At 36.6% G+C, this 23,827-nt stretch overlaps 1 protein-coding gene across 1 annotated transcript; it reads left to right on the forward strand.

Annotated features, from left to right (window-relative positions):
• The first annotated feature begins 322 nt into the window (after positions 1–322).
• On the forward strand, positions 323–23,825 carry LOC125676580 (cytochrome P450 4F2-like). Its single transcript, XM_048914431.2, has 12 exons — positions 323–557; positions 2,682–2,886; positions 9,021–9,148; positions 9,277–9,401; positions 14,227–14,289; positions 14,405–14,528; positions 14,615–14,747; positions 14,971–15,094; positions 15,182–15,377; positions 23,264–23,346; positions 23,454–23,519; positions 23,621–23,825. The coding sequence occupies exons 1-12, from the start codon at positions 408–410 to the stop codon at positions 23,721–23,723; spliced, it is 1,500 nt and encodes a 499-aa protein (XP_048770388.2). The 5' UTR covers positions 323–407; the 3' UTR covers positions 23,724–23,825.
• Positions 23,826–23,827: the final 2 nt, after the last annotated feature.

Raw genomic sequence — 23,827 nt, forward strand, 5'->3', positions numbered from 1 at the left:
TATTTGTTTCCATATATATTCCTGAATTAATGCTTTCTTCCGTAACCATGTGCTTTTCTGCAAAATATATCCGTAAATTAAGATATTATGCAAAAACGTATATGTATCACGACCATCTATATTGCCGCTTCGGTAGCCTACACCCCGGGCACAACATAGCCTACACCCCGGGCACAACATAGCCTACACCCCGGTCACAACCTAGCCTACATCCCGGGCACAACTTAGCCTACACCCCGGTCACAACCTAGCCTACACCCCGGGCACAACTTAGTCTACACACCGCATGTTGCCTTTATTGTTGGGGTATTTACTCGGTGTACATAGTTCCTACCTGTGTATTCTAATGTATAGGCCCTAACGGGCGGTGTTACAAAATACTGGGCATTTACAGGTGTACTTTCGCCATGATTGTCCAGGTTTTCACGGGAGTTGTTGTTGTATACTTATTTTCTCGTCTGATTAAATTTGGACGACAATACCGCAAATGGCTTCATCTCAGCTCCAAAATTACTGCGTTTGGAAAAAGACATCCAATCTGGGGACACCTTCATTTAGTAAGTGGGTTTTTTTCATATCTAAGATGCACGTCTTTCTCTGTGACAAATGGTGTGTTGAAAAGTACTCTCACAATATTATCATTTGAATTTTTTGAAGTATACAGTTCAGTCCTCAAAACCCGCCGATCAAATGTAAACGTCCTAAAATATTACACAATCTCGATGTTATGGCGCGCAATAGCGGTAATAATTGTGCGATTGGGTTGATAAAATTTCTAGAATAGAAATCACACGCTCAGTCATTTGTTATCAGTTTTTACAATGACATAGAAATGAGTGAATCCTTTATTTCCATGTTGTCATTCGTAGAAGGAGGAGTACCTTGCTTTGGGTGTATATACCGCATAACGGATATTTTCTGTGCGGTTGTCCATTCTTTGTGGATGGGGAAACTCCACAAAATTATAGATAAAAAGCGAGAGAACGACAGAGAGAAATCAAAGTGCAGATATTTCTATCAGCAATTCAGTATGTTTAAGGCCAAGGTGATTAAATTTATGTGTCCTGCGGATAGCTGGAGAATGTTTTACTTATCCGGCTTTGTACTTAGTAGGCTAAAACACGTCCATAGCCTAACAAAATTATCGCTGTTGTTCGGCAGGTTTGCATATCCAAAATCAAAAGTCACTACCTTTGTCTCCATTGTCTTGTTTCCTTTTTCAGCATACCTTTTGTAATAACGAACTATCTGCACAAAATGTATTTGGAGAAGACGATAATGCCGATTTAATTCTTCAGTGTTCAGTGTCTCGGTGTGTGCTGTGAAGGGGCTTATCTGTTTGACAAACATCTCTTGTCTACTGGGTGACGAAATACAAGCAAACTACTTAAAGTCCTTGTGGCTCACTCTTTTGATAATTACATATACGGCAAAGTATATTAAGTCAAACCATATGAACTATATTGAACAGTTGAAGTCTAGAAAACGGAATACTGAATATTATCAATGAATGGGCTTAAACAGTTTGTTTTATTCTTAAAATGTGTAGAAAATATGTGCATGATTTTACCCACATTTTCATAACAATTAAAATAGCAATGCATATTTAAAGAATTATTGTAATGTACATGGGCTTATGCTATACGGTTCTCTGATTTGAAAAAAACCCCACCAAGACAATAGGGGAGCAGTGATGAAAGTTTTGAAACACAGAGATTTACATGTACATATAGTCTTTGATTTAGATTTGATTTATCCACAGTTTGCAGAGGTGTTCATTTGGCTTTGCAAGATAATTCTTCCAAATTAAGTCAAAGGAGATCATTCTGTCGTGCTCTACAATGTTAAGTGTACGCATGCATGAATGTCTTACGGCGAAAAGATGCGACTACTTTTCCCGTCTTGATTTTAATTTTTACTTTCCCCTTTCAAAGTCTTGCGAGACCCAGAGTATGCGAGAATTTGGGCATGTTCGTAAATAATACCAGTTCTGCAACTTTCGTCGTGATCGATTCACCTGATTTTAACAATGGTGCACTATCATTGCATTGCATTAGACTGTAGTAATGATTTAAGAAAGAAACATAATACGCAGAAATATCCACAAATGATAGATTTTAATGGAAATGTGGTGGATTTTTTCCCCACTGCTGTCAGCCAGGAAATTTCCAAAGCCGAGAAGAGCTTGCGTCAAAATATATAGCTTCGCGAGCTAAATTCAGGAGTTCATTTTTCCTGTATCCAGACGTTTTTACACACCTTTCATTTAAAAATGCTTTTATTTGTGGAAGGCACATGGATGTTAAATCCTCTTCCGATCCCATGTTTTGAATTAATAAAAATGTCGCTTTTCCGGACTTCTTTACAAGAGAGTTCCGCTAACTCGGTATTTACGATCTTGCGTATTGGATTTGAAAGTCTATATTCATAAAATCTACATTGCTTGTGAACGATATGAGCATAAATTTTTATGAAAGATATCAGACTTTCCACAATCGTGACACAAGATGTGCAAAATCATTTCAATTTCTAGAAAATCTTTGATCATTCTCAAGATTAAAAGCGTTAGAGAACGATTCTATGCTAAGATACTTGAGTGTCTACAAATATATGTTGAAAGGATCCTTGCTATTTTCATTGGTTGCTTATTAATGACAAAATATGTTATTTTCTACCTACAGTTCGAAAACATGCAACAATACTTGAGAATTGCTATAGATCTTGAACAAAGAACCAGGACTAGGTGCTACCATGGCTGGATTATGTTCTTTTTTCCATTCTTCGCGGTTTGTCACCCAGAATCAGCGAAGGTTCTCCTAAAATCCTCAGAACCCAAACCCAGGTACACCATAGGCGGATCTTACAGGATTCTGTTACCGTGGCTAGGTAAAGATTATTAAGGTCTTCCGAATGTAACGGAAGACATTATTTTTTTCTCTATCATTATTTCTATGGAGTCTTTTGTTTTCAACAGAAAACCTTAATGTTATTGTTTATTTTATATTTATTAATATATTCATTTATTTCATTGATTTAATATTATTTATTCATAAGGTTTTCCGTTTCCAACTGGTCGCGGTAGCTCAGTGGTAGAGCGTTCGCTTCGTAACCGAGAGGTCGTGAGTTCGAGCTAAGACATTAAGATAGGTAGTGATTGCTCTTTTGACAAATGCTTGGAATTTAGAAGTAAGAATCGCGGGTCTTTCGAATATGACCTTTAAAATGGAGGTCCCGTGTCGCGGCAGGCGATTAATATCCCTCACTGCTACAGGGCTAAGCATAGGTCTAAATTTGTGGTACTTTACCTACTGCTGGTGACGTCTCAATATGAGTGAAAAATTGTCAACGGAACCTAAAAAATAACCAGTCAACCAATCCAAAGGAAGACTTTATTGTAAAGGGTTGTCTTTATTTTTATCTTACAATTTTTATAACACGATTTCTTAGATTTCGTCGCCTGATTTTTATTACGTTGGTATTACGTAAGATAGTGACGGTTTTTTCTTCTTCGAATTTTAGAGTTTGTCCCCTAGTGTTCTCGGAAACTATTTAAGATATCCGAACCGGAGTTCGGTACGGCTAGAAAATGCGCCACAAATGTTTCGTGAAATTTTTGACAAGTTTTCGTTCATAAAGAATATGTAAAGCAAACTTGTAACAAATTGTTTATTTAACGTTCTCCAACTTCATGTCCCGTGTCACAGTGGGTGTGGCAGGCTAAAGAACACTCATTGCTCAATGGCCGTAAGCGCCGAGCAAAGGCCTAAATTTGAAGCCCTTCACTGGTCTTGGTGACGTCTCCATGTGAGTGAAAAATTCTCGAGAGAGACGTTAAACAAGATATAATCAATCAATAAAATCTAATATCATTGGAAAGACAATTGTTTACGTAATAAGAGATTTACCGCGGAATACTGTACGAAACTTTAATCTTCTTACCCGGTACTTCTATATCTTTTAAATGATAAATACATGTATCTTGTAAAGCATCGAAGAACTAAAATTGCTCAAAATATCCTTTTGAAAAATATGAAATAATAGAAAAAAATCGATACCCCTTTAAAGGTGTCGACAACTACATTTCAATATCTCAATTATCGTTTAAAATTGAAACCGAAATTTTTTGTTAAACGTTGTTGTATAAATATTGTAGATAAAGACAAGATGTATTTGATGATATCAAGTTTATGGGGCCAACCCCCTGAATAATGTCAGAGAGAGGTCAAAAGTTTTCCCCAACTATCTCAAAATTTATAAAGATATTATAAAACATTATTACTAGAGGCAAAACTGTTTGGACGTTCTCCATATCATTGATATCATTGAAAAGATAATTGATTTCGTAATGAGGTGTTAATAGGATATTAATGTCAGAACCTTTGATGTTTTAATCCCTTAATACTCTGCTTTACATTGAAAAAAAATAAACACACTCGCAGAAATTGCCCAGAATGTTACTTTGAAAAATATACAATCCTCAAAAATTTTCTTGTGATCCCTTTGAAGGAATTACGGGGTTGGTCCCTAAAATTCAATGTCTCAATTAACTCAAAACTGACATTTAAAGGTTGTAGAACAAAAGTTGTAGATAATGTCAAGTCCTATTTGACATTAGCAAGTTTTAGGGGTCAGTCCCTTAAATAAAGGACTGAGAAGGGTCAAAGTATTTCCTTTATATCACAAAATTTATAAAGATTTTATAAAGCTAATTGAAGCAATATTGTTTGTTTTGATGTTCTCAAAATGTTGATGCATTGGAAATTTTATTGGGTACGTGATAATGGATTTAAAGGGGAATGAAATACCAAACATGAGTGTTTTCAATCTTTTCAATGAAAAAACCTTTTGTAAAACAGTGAAAAACAAACATTGTCCATAGTCTAATTCTGAATAATACGCAATCTTCAAAATTTTTCTTTTCGATCTTTTTAAGGGGATATGATGCTGAGATGAAAGTAATTAGATTTTTCTGAAAATCATTTTATCATAGAAAGGAGGTCTCTCCTGTTTGAAAAATGACAATTTTTATATATGTAAATGAGTTCGTTTCCATGGAAACAACCCCTGAACCTAACAATGTTGAAAAAACACAAAAGGCCAAAATTTAGCAGGAGGAGATCCAAAAATATGTACAACAAACAAACAGGTTGTAATATGGCTATATTTAATGGTCACCATACAAACAGTATATGTGCAGACACTATGATGTGAAAATATTATCCACGTAACGCAAAAACAAATTGCCCAAAATTCAGTCCGAATTTCCTCAGCGCCTCTAAAAAATATCTTTTTGAGGATAGAGTTTTCTAGAAAAATGGTCTAAAACATTTACTGAATGTAATTAGATTTTAATTATTTTACTATGATTTAAAGATGGCATCCATAGCTACAGGACTAACTAAAAATATTGGCATGTCAATGAATTGGATAAAAAGATATGATGAACCGAAGGTCATTTGAGGTCATCGAAAATTGTTACAAATAAATCGGACTGATTTTTTTTCTTTCTCTAAAACACTTTTTTTTAAAATATCAAACACAACGTTTAAGTCTTATGTTCTTAAAAGTGGTTAATTTGTGAAAATATTTTAGTTGGTATGAAAACGAATTCAATTTGGAAAGAAAACAGTCTGAATTTCCTCTGTCTTTTTTTTTTTTTTAAATTTTGCATTTTGAGCCTAAATTGCTCAGATAAACACCAAAAAATCATATCCTGTATGAATGTATATAGAATTTTTGAAATTTCATATAAAGAATGCATAAAGGTACCAAATCAAACAACAAAAAACCCCTTAAAAGCATATTAAAATAATATCACAGACCAACCTAAATGTTTTGATCTCATTAAAACTTTAATACTTTAGTGAATCTTTAACCACAATAATCAAATGTTTGGCTCGAATTGTTTTGAACACAGCCTTCTTTTGCTTTGAAAAAATAATTCAAACAAGTAGCAATCTGACATCCTATATTGATACCGTGATTGCGCCTTAGTATTTAATAATCTAAGATAGTTTTGTGCCATTAGTTGTAATTGAATCAGTGCATGTAATTCATTATAGTAAAAGTGTAAACTGTGAAAAATACAATAGAATTGACATGAATCAACGGATGATGGACACATACTAATTAGATCATTAATGATTCAACTAGATACTCACGTAAAGAAATTACGTATCGCAGATCTACATTATGTACCCCTCTAAACTGCAAATATTGTTTTAGATGTATGTGTAAATTATTTGATTGCTATTGATTCTAACTATTCTAAAGTTTCAACTTATATTGTGATGAAACCTATTAATGTTTTGAAAAGGGAGGGGGTGTAACAAGTTGGGCGCACTAAACATTTTCATAAAACTATTAATGAAAGTTGAAGAAAACGAACAGTGAACAATCTCATAACTCCTATAAGGAATGCAAAATAAAGAGTTGAACAAACACGGATCCCTGGACTTACCAGAAGTGGGATCAGATGCCTAGGGGGGTGGGGGTGGATGGGTTGGGGGTGTTAGTGCTTCATCTCCTCTAGATCCCCTACTTTATTATTTAAAAATGTATACAAGAATTATAATCAAATGTTTGGTTTTCTTTCTACGCAATCTGGGGAGGGAGTGGGATTGGGTCTATTTGAATATGGAATTTGCGTAACAAATATGCCTGTTTCAAAGTAGAGGAGAGGCAGTCAAGAACACTCGTTGAAGTCAAGCGCCCCCCCCCCCCCCCTCCCTGATCTGCAAATGAAAATTAGATGGGTCAAATACTTGTACTATGTTAGATTTAAAGCATACAATCATTATTTGATGAGAGCAGCTACAGGATGATAAAGTAAGTTTTGATTTTGCCTATTCCGCATTTCCTCCGTTTTATGACATCTAGGTGTTTCGACACGTACCGGCCGATCTAATTTCAAATCCAAACATCTAACAATATATAATTTTGATTCAAATAAGCAATTAAACTTACATACATTTCAATTATTTTTGCAAAAAATGCATGCATGCACACCTCATTTGGACTTCATTTTCTCTGATGAGTAAATCCATCGGTAATTAAATTCCGCCATGCATATCCAGATATCAGTGCTAAATAATACATAGCCTGCTTTGTATATCTCTACTTACATGTATCATAGATGAACCAATGAATAATTCACAAGACGCAGACACAGTATATACATGTACCGGTAGAGGTATATACGTGAGCGGTACCACATGTACCTATGTGCCGACAAAATGTTTAGTCCTCGGGTAAATATATTTTTCAATTATTTTTATTATTTACGAAATCTCGGAATATAATACAAAATATCTTTTATTACTCTGGCATGATAAAAATTTTGCAGAATTTTTTAGCCCCAAGTTTATTGTCGTTCAATTTGGCTATATGTACTTTTAAAATTGTGCAGAGATTCTGTTCGACGTGTTGCGACTCCGTCTTTCATTTCTATTTTGAGTCTATTTTGAACAGAATACACAGGTCTAGAAATATATAATAACATGCGGTACCACGACATCTGTCAAACTCTATTTGCTGTCAACGTAAACAACGTAAATATGGCGTCAAAAATCACGCGCTTATGTCGTTACCTCATATTTCCTAAAAACACGTCATAACGGCATTCATACAAAATTATTTAATCAAAATAAGGCCCCCACTGTTATGATTTATGCTTTTGTATTTCGAAAATATTACTTTAGTCAAAGTCATAATCAATATATGTCACGACAATCATTACCTACGTACGTTAGTTCGAGTTGCGCAGTGACTTCAAAAACGTCACAATCATACACCCTTAAAAGAATTTCAGAGTTGAATATTCTCATTATCTCGAAACTGGAAATATTGAATTTGGTAATCTTCGTAGAACAAAATACTTAAGTTGAAGCTAATGTTAAGACCTATTTGACAATATTAATGTTTAGGGACCAGTACTAAAGTAAAGGTTCAGAAGGCGTCAAAAGTGGTTTATAAATACAAATATTTTGGCAAAGGATCATAAAACAACAATTCCTGTGTATAAATTCTAAATTGTGAAAGGTAAATGGCTGGTTGATCATTTAAGATCTAAATTGTTGTGTATATTCCATTGCGTCACTTAAGATCTAAATTGTTGTGTATATTCCATTGCGTCACTTATGATCTAAATTGTTGCGTATATTCCATTGCGTCAGTACAGAATCGGAAGAAGACCTGCTCGTTGCTCGCAATGAGATCGTGTCTAGTTGCTCCCTAGCGGGGACTGTACCCTAAAGGGGAACTGTATGACGATATTTACTTGTATTTTGAAAAAATTATCAATGAAAAACTAACATTAACTTCAATCCCATAAACGTGGAAGTAAATCGATATATTTAAACTTCTTTTCGTTCTAGTTAATTTTCCAGTTTTTGGGATGCACATTATATAATAATTCCATACATTACATGCACTAACATTCCTACTATAATAGCTTACCTAACTGTACGTTCATATGCTTGCGGTGTATTAAGCAATCGTTTTCTGTATCGTGAGGATCCGGGTTACAATAGGTCTTCAGTACCCGTAGTCGCCACTTACGACAAGCAAGGGGTACAGTACCCCTTTTGTCGTAAAGGTGTACGTCGTAAGTGGCAACTAAATGGGGTGGTCCTTCAGATGAGACCACAAAAAAACGAGGTCCCGTGTCACAGCAGGTGTGGCACGATAAAGATCCCTCCCTGCTCATAGGCCGTAAGTGCCGAACATAGGCCTAAATTTTGCAGCCCTTCACCGGCAATGATGATGACGTCTCCGTATGAGTGAAAGATTCTCGAGTGGGACGTTAAAAAATATATAATCAATCAATCCTCAGTGAAATATTTATCTTCACTAATTTTCAATGTGTAATAGAATTGTCGAATACAGGATTTCAAAATTGGGAGTAAAATCATTGAATCATAAATCTTACTGTTCTGAGAAAAAAAGAGTCTGAATTGAGGTTATAGAATGATGTACATACATGTATATACATAAATTGAATAATAGATATGAAATTGAAGGCGATGGCTTGCTGCTGTCAGATGGTCGGAAGTGGGAAAGAAATCGTCGTCTGCTGACGCCTGCTTTCCATTTTGAAATACTCAGACCATACGTTCAAATCTACAACGACGTCTCTAATGTTTTTTTGGTATGTACAACCTTATATTTTCTGGGATTTCATTATAATTCTAGTTATCTGTTTATTACTAAATATCAGTATGCTACACACTGATTCAAGCATGGACAGTTAATCTAACTTAAATCATTTATCTACAGGAAAAACTCCAAAAGGCATGCGACTCAAAACAAAGCATAGAAATTTACAGTTTGGTGTCACTGGCGACTCTAGACACCATGTTACGGTGTTCTCTGTCATACCACGGACGTGTGCAGGAAATGGGGTCAGTCTTCCTTTTAACGCCCATGTGAAATTATATGATACACAAATATCAATCGATAAGGAGTCGATGTTGTGGCAGTAGAATTACACCGTGTACAATGCCACATGCGGAGACCGTGATCGGTGTAGCGCGGGGGTGTGATTTCGAAGCGAAGAAAGTAGGTCAATAAGTATTCAAAGACTGATTGTGTTTAATCAAAATAAATCTAGATAGCCAAAAGTATTGCACGGAAGACAGTGGTTATTGGCAAGCTAACACTAGCAACTGGGGAGTTTAGAACTCTTTGGAAATACCCAAACACTTCGACAATATACAAGTAGGGTAGGCGCCGGGTATATTTTTCGGTGTATTTAATGAGAAATATCCACTCCTACTGCATAAACTCCAAAGTTTTTTTGACCAGAAACATTACCTTTGAATGGGACTCAATATTCGACTGAAAAAACCAACACAAAAGCATGATATGCCGAGTATTTGACTGAAAACCCTGTGTGGCGTAGGGGGTGAAAATCGTGTGGCGTAAGGGGGCCGAGAATCCTTTTAACGTAAGCAAAGTTTCTCACTAAAATACACATCTTCAGCACAGCGAATATTGTCTTTATTCAAAATTATATGGAAAATTCTCAAATCATTTTGTTCAAAGGGAACCCAAGTAAAATCACAGTGTATGATTGACTGTTATCTATATGTTTAAACTTATGTGCGTTTTGCAGAGTAAAACTGATTGCATGTAGAGGAAATGATGGAATCCCAACCAAACAAGCACATATATACGATTTGTGCGAGAAATATTATATGCGTCAAAATCAAACTTAAGGCATTTTTCACAGTGCAGCGCGAGATATTTCCCCCTGAATACAGGTGGCGCATAACACGTTGCGGTCCTATTCTCCGCTCAAAGGTTCGTGCGCTACGAGCACCAATCTAATTAAAATTAGATGTTAGATCCGCTAACATACTCGCTACACGTCATCTTTGTTGAAGTATACATGAAAAGATCCCCCGATGTCGCCATAGTTTAAAATTTAAACAAAACACGCGATAAATAAGTCACGATCGTGGGTGCCGCCATTTTTTCTCTTCCTTACGTAAACAATATATGGAATTGCGATATGAAGGCGGAAATTTGATTGGCTGTTGCAAATTTGACCTCTGACGTGACCCTCTATGGGATGTTAGATGTTTGTGTAGCGAGCGGATCTAACATCTAATTCTAATTAGATTGTACGAGCACTAGACCTCTGTCAACGGCTTTTTACAGAAATCTTGTAAAAGTTTCTAATAATTCAACATTTATGTTTTGGACTAAATATTTAGTCATATTATGAAATGCTTTTGGTGCAATTTGATGGGTGCTTACTGTAAAATGTTTAAAATCACGGTTTTCTGATACTAAATTTGGAACTACTTCGTAATATGCGTATGAATGTAGGTCATTCACGTGGTAGAGATCACTGTAAACATGGAATCAAAAGTAAGGAAGGCTGTAAAACATTCCATAACACTTGTAAAATAAGAGACAAACAGCTTAATGGTAAAAATGTACTTATCAAAGTGCCAGTGCGCTATGAAAGAGCCTGATGTATCACATGTTGCCAGAACTTTTAAAAGGAAAGGAAATGAGAATGGCTGTGTATATCATTTGATTGTATTGTCACGTGATTGCAAGTGTTGACAGAGATGTAAGAGAATCTTGCGTAACGCACCCTTTGGCGAGAGAATGCTTGCGGTCCATGTTCAAACAAACTCTGGCTGAGTTTGGTTGCGGTCCTCAATTCATTGCAGCATTATAAGGATTTACTATTTCTGATTGTACATGTAAATAAGTGCCAGTTAAGGAATAGTGTAATTACTGACAATTTGAAATGATATTGCTGACGCTGTACAATACTTTTAGTCATTGATTATATTTATGTGTCCCTTGTGTGATTTTTCGCAGTCCTAAAAAAAATTATACCAGGGTAAGGATGTCATTAAAATATCAAGTTTTCATTATTACTTTTCAGAAATTACATGTAGAAACAAAGCATGCAAGTATTATCTTGTAATCATTTCACACTGTGGACAAAAATATACATGTACATCAGGAGTCAATGGCCGCAACATGTTAATTTTATCGAACACGCTTCTCTAATGCAATATTTTTGTTGAAATATGTTTACTCATGTGTAATTCGATCTTTTGAAAATCAATGTTAGTGTAAATCAACTTACTCAAATGTACACAAAAATAATTATCAAACACGTAGCAATAGAAGGGAGTGTTTTTTACTGTACATGCATAGTTAGTTAATTTTACAAACAAAGTTTGATCTATAAAATACCTCCATTAATAAAATAATATTTGAATTATAAAATTTAAGGAACCGATCAATCTCTTGCCCTCCATCCCCCGCGATTTAGGATTTAAACTGGGTTTTGTTATATTTGTTTCGTTTTTGCTTTTCAAGAATTTTCAGACGCTTGTGAAGTGGACGTCTCCCCCCACCCCTTCCCTCCCCACTTTTTTGGGGGGAAAAAATCCTACGTGCCTGAAAACATTTATATCATATGCTTTCATCTTGCTTTATTTCTGGATATTCGTGAAATTCTTGGTATTACATGTAATTGTATCATAACTTTGACAGAATTAAACCTTAGACATGACTGTCTATCTCATCCTCATGTCTAGTTATGTAATCGTTTCATACTGTTTGTAAGCTTTAAGGTAGTACTCTACATCGTCATAATGGCTGACTTCCTGTAGAAAAATGGATGACAAAATCGATATCAGTAATATTTGACTTTTCCTTTTCTATTTATTTACCTAGCCGAGTAGCTCAGTGGGTTAGAATACCGACTGCTGAACTGTAGATCGCAGATTCGAGTCCAGCAGGGGTTTTAAATTTTTTTCAGATTACCTTCTACTAAAACTGTATTTTTTGACAAAATAAAGCAAATTTTCAACTTCAAAATATTGTTGTACATATCCGCCACTTTTCATCTACATTAAATTTCTCTGGTGTAGCATACCTCCTTAATACCAGTACAAGGTAAATATCTAAAGCTTTCAAAAAAGTGAAACGATTGTACATAAATCAATATTAGGGTGAGATAGACAGGGAATCCACACATTTAAAAGATATTATGGTGCAAAAAATGGGGGGGGGGGGGGGGGGGGGCTAAGTAGTATCCATACCTCAGGTGTCTGTGTTTATTTAACCAAAGATTGTTTTTCTTTCTGATCATTGCATTATCTGAAATTATCAATAGTTCATGTCAATTTCATTAAAATATGAAACTGTCTTAATCATCTGGTATTGTGGTATTTTAGAAAATGTTTTTAATGAAAATGTAATGGCATAGAAAGTCACACACATCATTATCGGTTTATCGTACGAATATCAGAGTAACTTTGAACAAGTTTGAATTTGATATTTATATATTCACTGTGTTCAAGATGAGGATTTTGGTAAGAAACTTTGCGAGTCTCAGTCCCCCTACGCCACAAGATTTTCACCCCCCTACGCCACACAGGGTTTTCAGTCAAATACTCGGCATATCATGCTTTTGTGTTGGTTTTTTCAGTCGAATATTGAGTCCCATTCAAAGGTAATGTTTCTGGTCAAAAAAACTTTGGAGTTTATGCAGTAGGAGTGGATATTTCTCATTAAATACACCGAAAAATATACCCGGCGCCTACCCTACTTGTATATTGTCGAAGTGTTTGGGTATTTCCAAAGAGTTCTAAACTCCCCAGTTGCTAGTGCTAGCTTGCCAATAACCACTGTCTTCCGTGCAATACTTTTGGCTATCTAGATTTATTTTGATTAAACACAATCAGTCTTTGAATACTTATTGACCTACTTTCTTCGCTTCGAAATCACATCCCCGCGCTACACCGATCACGGTCCCCGCATGTGGCATTGTACACGGTGAATTAAGATGAGTCACAAGTACAATGTCATTACCAAATACAATCTGACGTGTTTCAAACCAATGGTTAGGCCGTTCTTTACACACTGGTTTTGACTACAGATTATTCCGTTTACCTGATCAAGATATAGAGCTCACGGCGGGAGTTACCAGTTGACAGAGGATGCTTACTCCTCCTAGGCATCTGATCCCACCTCTGGAATGTCCAGGAGTCCGTGTTTGCCTTACTCGTAATTTTGTATTCTTTACAGGAATTATGAGATTGATGACTGTTAATTTTTTTCATCTTTTCATTTCTGTTCGAATACGAGGACGTATTTTCAGTTATATTTAAGGTAGCTCACTACACTAAAGCTTATGCTCTCTATGACACTACGTCACAAGATGGGGATTGAAATGCTTTGTGAAATTATTTGTATTCATCAATATGTTTGTCTATCATCGTAGCTCATTGGTTAAAGCATTGGGCTGGTGAGCCGCAGATCTCAACCGCAGTTCAAATTCGCCAGTGTCTGTTGAAATATATTTTTGAAATCATGTTTTATCCAAAATTGCATATTTGCTGCCTTTTTGGCATATATACTTATTGTATATCATCATATCTTTTATGCTTAAATCAATTCGTACTGATTTGAGAAACTATTTCAGGGTGTAGCGAGTCACCTTAACCTCCATATGTAACCGTCAGAAGAAAATCCACAGCACTCCCTTATGTTAACGCTGCATAGTGTATCTGTAACGAATTTTATGCACGGGTGACAATTCTTTTATAACCTTATTTAAAAAGAATGTATTACTATTTATGAAATGACTTCCTCAATTTCGTCTTCGTGCAAGTAAACAGTGCAAATTCAACCAATAACACCTCTACGGTTTTGTCTTTGAAACCTAGACATTTTGTATACTTTCAGAAATAGCCATCCTTACGTAGATGCTGTCCATAAATTAGTCAGACTAGCCATTAAACGCATGATGTAAGTATGATTTTACAAGTTCCTGTAACATTTTTTCACTATTCTTCACTGCCAGAAGTTTTGACCCAAACTGGTGACAGATGTGCAAAATTAGACACATTACAATTACTTGCAGGTCGCCATGGCTGTATCTTGATTTCATTTATGGTTTAACGCCCAGTGGCAGGGAAAATAAAGCATTGACCAACTATGTTCACCAATTTGCAGATGAAATCATTCAGTCTAGGCGCGAAGCATTGGTGAGATTTGAAATACTATGACTTATTCATCAGTCGTACAGTGTTTGATCAAGTATAAGTACATTACTTTTCCTTAATGCTAACAGAAGGCTGATCCAGATTTGATAAAAACACGTCGAAGAGATTTCCTAGATATTCTTATAACGGCCAAAGACGAAAGTGACATGGGCCTCACATCAGACGAAATTCGGGCTGAGGTCGATACATTCCTTTTTGAAGGTTGTTTGTATTGAAGATTTATAAAATATAATCGGTATGATTTCTCAGATGACATTTCATTATGAATGCAACGTCACATATTCCCTAATTAACAGGTACAACCCATACGTATATACATGTATAATAAAGTTTGAATTTTAACAAAGGACGCTAAAGCAAAAGTTGCTTTTCATTTGCTTTTAATATTCAATTACTTAGTACTTACTTATGTCTTACCATTTAGGACACGATACAACGGCATCAGCCATTAGCTGGGCAATTTACTCCTTGGCTAAATACCCAGAAATACAAGAAAAGGTTCACCAGGAACTCGTGGAAGTCGTGGGGAAACGTCAACAACTAGAATGGTAGGGAAAATCTGATGATCTCTAAATAGACTTAATGAATAATTCAATGATGTCATCAATTTTGAAAAGAGTCTTCGTGCTTTATAGGGGAGATTTAAATGAACTGAAGTACATGTCGATGTTCCTACGGGAGGTCATGAGGATGCACTCCCCTGTACCAGTAATAGCTCGACACCTTACAAAGCCGGTAGTAATTGAAGGAGTGGAAATCCCAGCTGGTTTTGTAATAGATATCCCCATACACGCAGTTAATCATCACCCAGACGTCTGGCCTGATCATATGGTAAATTATAATTGCGAACATGATTCCTGCCACTATTTCTTCTCAATATCAAAGTGGTATATACATGTACATGTGTACATGTATTATCTTTAAAAAAAAAAAACCCACCAACTTTTGTTCTCCATAAACCTCATATTGTTTTCTGTTATTTTTCAAATTTAAGTTGTAGAGTAGATTGGTTGATTGTATCTTGTTTATCGTCCCTTTCGAAAAATTTTCACTCATATGGAGACGTCACCAATACCGATGAAAGGCTTCAAATTTAGGCCTATCCTCGGCGCTTATGGCCATTGAGCAATGAGGGTTCTTTAGCGTGTCACACTAATTGTGACACGGGACATCCGTTTTTAAGGCATTTTCGAGGACCCGTGACATTCATACCTGATGCCGAGCGTTTGGCAATGGAACTGTCACAACCTGTTTTAACGACTTAGGTCTGCCGCGGCCGGGATTCGAAGCCCGACCTTCTGCTTGCGGGGCGAACACTCTACCTCTAGAAATAGTGTATTAGTAATATGTATACGGTGTGACCGTTGGACCGAGCGAATCATGTAATGGTCATTGGAGTGTCCCAAGCTGTAATCATAATTCCGTTAAGTACGGTAGATTATGATTCATTTAAAAATATATGTTTCTAATGAAATTTTCCTTGCGCTAAAACCCCAGTAACATCTCAATATTAAAGGGGTTTATATGGGGACAACAATTTTACAGGATCCGCCTATTCATTGAACGCGGGAAATAAAACGCAAGGCGACGTAAACTGTGCATTGTGGCGTCACATTTAGCCTCCACTTTTTTCTCTTTTTCAAAGCAAACAATTATAAACAACAATAATACATTCCGTATGCAATGAAAAAGGCCGTTATATAACTAAACAAAATTAACCAATAAATTCAAAATGGTAAAAAAGTAACCGTAATTTTATCGTATATACTTATTCAAAGAAACTCATGAACTCGTTCATCTATTAAGTTGAATTACGGTTTTATATGTAATTATTTGCTAAAACCTGTTACAATGATAATTATACTATTCACTTTGAACAAACTGAGTGTTTAAATTACGAATTGCACGTCAGAGTCTTCTATTATTGCCATTCAAAATAAAACACGAATAACTGTTGAAGCAGGTAATGAAAAAATAAATGGCGGCGCCCATATGGATCACGAAAATTTCAGTGAACGTATATAGAGATTATCTCTTTTTCTTTTGCTGATTTTGACTTTTTTCTTTTACATACGTGTTACCTTTAGAGCCTTGCTTCGCGGACGGGCCTTCGGCCCGTCCGAGCTTCGCTCGGTATAATGGATGCATTGAAACATGAACATTAAAGAACGAGCAGTACATTGTCCTTATTCTAATAACGAATCTCCAATAGATCCACTCCATTTGTTATTGCATCATTTCAAACCACTACTCCGGTCTTTATCGCGACTGTTCGTGAAAAGGTTGTGTGATTTGGAACATACAATATCATCAGAAAGACTGCTCCATGTACTGACAGTTCCAACACTAACGCTGTACTTCAGCAGATCCAATCTCGTTCGTTGCGTCACTAGTAGGTAACTATTTCTCCTTGAGTTGAATTTAAGGTTGGTTTCACTCTTGAGATTAAGAAAGATCTCTGCTTCAGTGTCGTATAGATATCGACCATTCACTAGTTTGTACACCTCAATCATATCGCCCAGGTGACGTCTACAGCTCAGAGTAGTTACATGTAGTTTCAGCTGATTAAGTCGTTCACTGTATGGTAGATTGGAAAGTCCCGGAATCTGATAGGTGTTCCTTCTCTGAGTTCCTCAGTCAGGTAATTTTGTTTGGAAATTAAACAGCATTAGGTGTGTTCTCATAAGTGACGTGTACAGTGGGACAAATGCATCTCTGTGCAGATGTTGGATTCGTATTAATGCTGATATTGACAAGCATATTTTAGTATGTTAGCTATGTGTTATTCGAAGCTCAGCTTATTGTCAGTTGTTACACCGATGTCCTTTTTCATCCTAAATATTCTACCCATAAAGGAATATTCGAACTCGGAGTTTGGTTCTGTTCTACCTATGACTATATGCTTACATTTGTTAGGATGAAATTTCAGTAGCCAGATTTTCCTCCATATCCTCCCTTTTTATAATTGTTTATTTTTTCATTTATTTTTCTTCTTCTTCAATCTTTTGTTATATTTTCATGTACTATATTAATTTTATTTTGTCATAACTACCTTTGACCTATGGAAAGGGCTTATATAGGCATTGTGCCTGCTGCCTAATCCCATTTATGTATGTATTTTATATATATATATATATATATATATATATATATATATATATATAATACTGTTGAAATCGAAATATCGCACCTATTATAACCAAATTCCACTTACGAGTTACTGTTCTAATGACTTGTTGAAGATAACAGACAGTGGAAGAACAAGTTATGCGTGAAATTCTTTCTTAAGTCTGGGATGAGTATTCTACCACGGTTATTGCAAAGATTAAAGGAATACCGCGGTCATTATTCTACGATATACCTTCATACGTAATAACTGATTATGAGAAAATTGATGCACATCTTGCTTGCACTTCGAGTTTTGCATATGTGACAATAAAGTTGATGACTGATAATTCAACTTATAATCATAAAATCAATCAATATATTATGTTATAAAACAAATTCATACATTTGTCATTCAGTATAAACCAAACATCTGCATTCCAAGTGCGTAAATGTAAACATGGCGAGGCACAGACAAGTTTGTTTTGAACTGTATTCAAAGTAATTCATATAATCCATTAACACCCAACAAAATACTTGAAATATTTTTTTTTTAAATTAGATTTAGGATACCCCTAGCATCTCATCTTTTTCGTCAGCAAAAAACAATGTAGGTCGTTTCGAAACTGCCATGACGTCAGAGTGGTTTAATTCTTAGTTATAAAGAAAAGCGATCGGTTGTATATTTCTACGCCGTAGTAGAATAGATATAAAGTTGTTTTCGTGAATGTTGAAGGATAACCTCCTTGGTCTCGAAATGTTCTTTGAAATATAAAAGCCTCGGCTTTTATTTTTCAAAACAACATTTCTCGACCAAGGAGGTTATCCTGCAACACACACGAAAACGCGATCATTATTTCTTAATTATTTATTCCCGGTGACTGATCAGCATTAAGGCTTTTAGTATTTTGTACACTTCCTTTGTCCTTATTTCGATGCCACGCCATTCGTTTTGAATACGTCTCTTGTCCAGTGTTGGAATGTCATCGTCACGTTCATTTGTAAAGATATTGCATAAGAAATCAGCCAAAATATTGACTTTTACAACATCACTTTTTTCTGACTTAGGATTAATAGTATCTATACAAAGTTCACCAATATCTTAAAGATTTTGCTTTTAGAGCTGATATATTGCCATAATCTCTTGCGGTTTGATTTTACCTCAGAAACTAGATTATTGTCATTGTTTTATTCATGCTTATCTGAATAGTTTCATCACTTTGTTCAAAACTCTGTTATACTCATTTCTCACTTCCAAATCTTTGTTTTGAGATTTTTCCACGACATCGAGATATTTCCTCGACATTGAGATTTTTCCACGACATTGAGATATTTCCTTGACATCGAGATATTTCCTCGACAATGAGATATTTCCACGACATTGAGATATTTCCACGACATTGAGATATTTCCTCGACATTGAGATATTTCCCTCGACATTGAGATATTTCCCTCGACATTGAGATATTTCCCTCGACATTGAAATATTTCTTTAATGAGTGATACGACGCCCTAAACTAGTGGAACTTGAATGTAATGTTTACCACCAAGTCTGACGTTTGAAATAAATATTTAATGTTTTACGTCACTTCACAGGTGTGATTAAATATGATTACACAATGGTAAATTTTCCCTAAGGGGCCTCAATATTCTGTGTCACCTATAGTGTTTTTATCACACGTGAATACTAAGTCTATGATACTTGGAATGTCCTCCCCATGTCATCTTGTTGGTTCATTGATAACTTGGACCAAGGCATTATCCTGTACGCAGTTCAGAAATTTTTGTTCCTCTGAAGTTACACTTTTATAGTCGACAGCTCCCAATCAATGAGTGGATAGTTGAAATCTGTATTGTAAGTTTACAACTTCACATGAAAGTTCTCTGGTGGTTATCGGCAATGACACCGGAAGGTGAAAGTTCTCTGATGGTTATCGGCAATGACACCGGAAGGTGAAAGTTCTCTGGTGGTTATCGGCAATGACACCGGGAGATGAAAGTTCTCTGATGGTTATCGGCAATGACACCGGAAGGTGAAAGTTCTCTGGTGGTTATCGGCAATGACACCGGAAGGTGACCTGTACACAGGACATACCGATAAGTCTTCATGAGAGTTTGATCTTATTTTTACAAAATGAAATTCAATAGATAATCTCAGTTCTCCAGTTAGTAGACTCTTGTGGTTGTACAGTAAAAGACCGAGCTGCGAACATCATTATCCACATTTAAATGGAATAGGTTATAATTGCTCACCCATTCAAGGTTGAGTTCAGATGGATTAAATGTATAGGAAAGATGTTTTGCTTTCACCTCAGTTATTCGATTATCATCGGTTTCAGCATTGTCATCTGTTTCAGCTGTTCAATCCTGATATAGAGCTCTGATAATTTGTTACGCAATTGGTCTGCATTTGTATAAAAACACGATAACTTATCTGTTATAGTAACTGTATTCAAAAACTATTTACATTATACTTGCCTGAATTGTGTAAATTTAGCTGTCCTTGCTTTTGACTTCTACTATCTTTCTTGCTCTCGGAGGTCCTCTCACTCTGAAACTATGTCCACGGATTGTTGGCACTTTCTTATTTTTAGCATTGGTTTTCAAGGATTTTCCTTTACGAATTTTCTGAGGCTAATTTCCTCTTCTAAACACTTTTTTGTATGTCAGCCCCACAGCTCTGGTTTATTTCTTTGAATTTGTCTGCATCGTGTTCACGACGTTCCTCCTTTGTTTATGAATCGTATTCAGCCACCCCGTATATAGCAATGGTCTTTTCTCCTTTGTTGATTTCAGATAGATCTTCACCAATATTACAATCGGAGATTGCTGTAATGTCCTTGTTCTGCTTGAGGTCGTGTGAATTCTTCCCGTTCGATTCCACGCATTCTTGTTACATCGTTCTGACATCTCTCTGCAATATCATTTTTTTACTAATTCACAAACGTCTTTCTTGTCACATTTACTTACTTACTTACTTAGGCCTGTCGTTCCGTGAGGAACATAGGCCATCTACGACAGTCCTCCAACGAACACGATTCTGGGCTGCTTTTATGGCGTCATGCCAGGTCATGTCCTGCGCTTTTAGTTCTACTTCTGAGTCACGCCTCCAGGTGTTTCTTGGACGTCCCCTCTTTCTCTTACCCTGTGGGTTCCAGGTCAGGGCCTGGCGTGTGGTGCTGGAAGGTGGCTTCCTTAGGGTGTGTCCAATCCATCCCCACTTCCTACGTCTGATTTGTATGTCTATGGGTTCCTGCCCTGCTCTCTTCCATAGTTCTTCATTTGTGATCTTTTCAGGCCATCGGATGTTGAAGATGCGCCTGAGACAGGTGTTTTTAAATTGTCTGGATCTTCTGCAGGGTTGTTTTGGTCATTCTCCATGTCTCTGTTCCATACAGCAAGACGGACTTAACATTGGAGTTGAGGATCCGCAGTTTGGTAGTAATGCTTATGTTCTTTGAGGCCCATATGTTCTTTAACATGGTAAACGCTGCTCGTGCCTTGCCGATTCTTGACTTGATGTCGCGGTCTGTGCCACCCTGCCTGTCCATCACACTCCCCAGGTAGATGAAAGACTCAACTTCTTTGATGGGCTCACCACCAACTGTGACTGGTAATTGGACAGTGGTGTTGATCTTCATCAATTCTGTTTTCTTCAAATTGATCTTGAGTCCCGTTCCTGCTGATGTTGTTACAAGGTGAGTTGTTTTGTCCTGCATCTGACTGTGTTTGGTGAAAGGAAAGCCAGGTCATCGGCAAAGTCGAGATCGTCGAGTTGCGTCAGGAGTGTCCACTGTATACCATTATTCCTGCCTGATGTGGTAGTCCTCATGATCCAGTCAATAACCAAGAGGAAGAGGAATGGTGACAGCAAACATCCTTGTCGAACTCCTGTCTTGACCTCAAAACTCTCTGACATCTGGCCAGCATGGGTAACCCTGCATGTCATGCCTTGGTAGGTGTTACGGATCAGGGAGACGAGCTTCTCGGGTACTCCATAGTGTCCCAGTATCTTCCACAGTGTCTCACGGTCCACGATGTCGAACGCTTTCTCGTAGTCGATGAAGTTGATATAGAGGGGTGACTTCCACTCCAGTGATTGTTCGATGATGATGCGCAGACTGGCTATCTGGTCAGCACATGATCTGTTGCGTCTAAAACCAGCCTGCTGGTCACGGAGCTTTGGGTCCACTGCCTCTTTCATCCTCTCGAGAAGGATCCTGTTGAGGACCTTGCCAGGCACTGACAGGAGCATAATTCCCTGGTAGTTACTGCAGTCCCTCAGATCTCCCTTCTTTGGTAGCTTAATGAGGATGCCTTCTTTCCATTCCTCTGGGACGTTCTCTTCCTCCCAGATCTTCTTGAAGAGGTTGTGCAAGATGTTAACAGCTGTCTCTGTATCAGCTTTGATGGCTTCCGCTGGTATCTCGTCAGGCCCTGCTGCTTTTCCATTCTTAAGTGTGGTAATTGCTCTCCTGATCTCTGTCTTTGTTGGCTTGTCGCAGTCGATAGGGAGGTCTGCATTGGCTGGTTGTATGTCTGGAGGCATATCTGGTGTTGGTCTATTTAATAGCTCTCCAAAGTGTTCTACCCATCTCTTCAATTGTTCTTCTGTTGTTGTGAGAGGGTTCCCGTTCTTGTCCTTCACTGGCTTGTCTGTCTGCTGGAACATTTACTTGCCACTTTTTACTCCAGTTCACTAACGAGAACTTAAAGTGGCTCACTACACCCAGAAATAGTTTCTCAAATCAATACGAATTGATTTAATTATAAAAGATATGATGATATACAATAAGTTTATATGTCAAAAACTATACACATTTGGATGAAAAGATGACTTTCAAAAAAATTATTTCAACACATATGAATAAAAGACTCTGGGGAGTTGAACTCGAGATCTGCGGTTCACCAGCCCAATGCTTTAACCAATTAGCTACGATGATAGACAAACAAATCGATCGATACAAATAATTTCACAAAACATTTAAATCGCCATCGTGTGACGTGGTGTCATACAGAGTATAAGCTTTAGTGTAGTGAGCTACCTTAAAAGCATTTCATGCTCTCGTCATTTCTGGCGTTAATCTCTCTGTCAGGTAACAATTTTTCCACTTTCTCTCTATTCTCTACATGGTGCACAAACCACATTTCACCGTAGGACATGCATTTATACTGTTTTATAGTTTTGTTCTAATACTTAATACAGAAGTGACCTCGGCACCTCTGGCATTCTAGGAATTCATCATCAGGGCTACCAAATTATATTTTGCATATACCACAGTTCTGTATGTCATTATCTGTACAACCCGGCGAGTTTGCTCTTGAATTATTCTTGGAACATGGGTTTCGTGCGCCTCTTGCCTGTCTTACCTTCCGCATACGCACATCATGCACAAATGAAACCACGAATTAAAAGTATTTCTCAATAAATGAATCTCAAAGATTATTCTTATCTACTTTGTACCAAAGCGTTAGATTATTCTTACAAATCTAAGAAATTGAAAGATTTCTTTTCCTTAACAATCCCTGCCGCCGTCAACACCAGAAGTCTGTAAGACAACCTAATTATTACAAACCTTACATAAAAAAGGCAACCTTGTTTATCATTTTAGGAATTTAAGCCTGAGAGATTTGAAGATGAGGCTAAGTTGTCTCGTGATCCTTTCAGCTATTTTCCATTTTCTGCTGGATCTAGGTAAGATGTTTGTACTTAATTTTTAACTGAATGTGTTGACCAGGTGCACTTTGTTGAGAAATTGATATTTAAGATTTTAGTACATGAAGGAATTGCCATTCTTTTAGGAATTGCATTGGACAGAATTTCGCTATGAATGAACAGAAGGTTGTGATTGGGTCCATGCTAAAAAGGTACACGTTCATCGTTATAGTCTCATCCGTGTTTTTGGTAATTTTGAATGAATGTTGGTTTCTTTTGAGTACTGCTTAAAACATTTTGATTTTAATTCTAGATTCAAAGTGAGTTTAGTGGAAGGTCACGTGTATGAAGAATTCCCGGATGTAGTGATGCGATCAAAGTATGGCATCAAGATAAATCTAGAAGAAAGGAAATAGTTACATCTTATGGCTCCATCAGTGAGGAATGTCATATTAGTTAAAACTTGATATTCAGGATAGACATTTTGATAATAAATATTTGCATTCTAATGACATTAATT

This window comes from Ostrea edulis, chromosome 1 (genome assembly GCF_947568905.1).
Source record: "Ostrea edulis chromosome 1, xbOstEdul1.1, whole genome shotgun sequence".
NCBI classification, from domain to species: domain Eukaryota; kingdom Metazoa; phylum Mollusca; class Bivalvia; order Ostreida; family Ostreidae; genus Ostrea; species Ostrea edulis.

Excerpts from the sequence above, each read along its gene's own strand:
- LOC125676580 (XM_048914431.2), top strand. The coding sequence starts at position 408 with ATGATTGTCCAGGTTTTCACGGGAGTTGTTGTTGTATACTTATTTTCT. Across the intron at positions 558-2,681 it reads TCTGGGGACACCTTCATTTA|TTCGAAAACATGCAACAATA; the intron begins GTAAGTGGGTTT and ends TTCTACCTACAG. Across the intron at positions 9,149-9,276 it reads ACGTCTCTAATGTTTTTTTG|GAAAAACTCCAAAAGGCATG; the intron begins GTATGTACAACC and ends ATTTATCTACAG.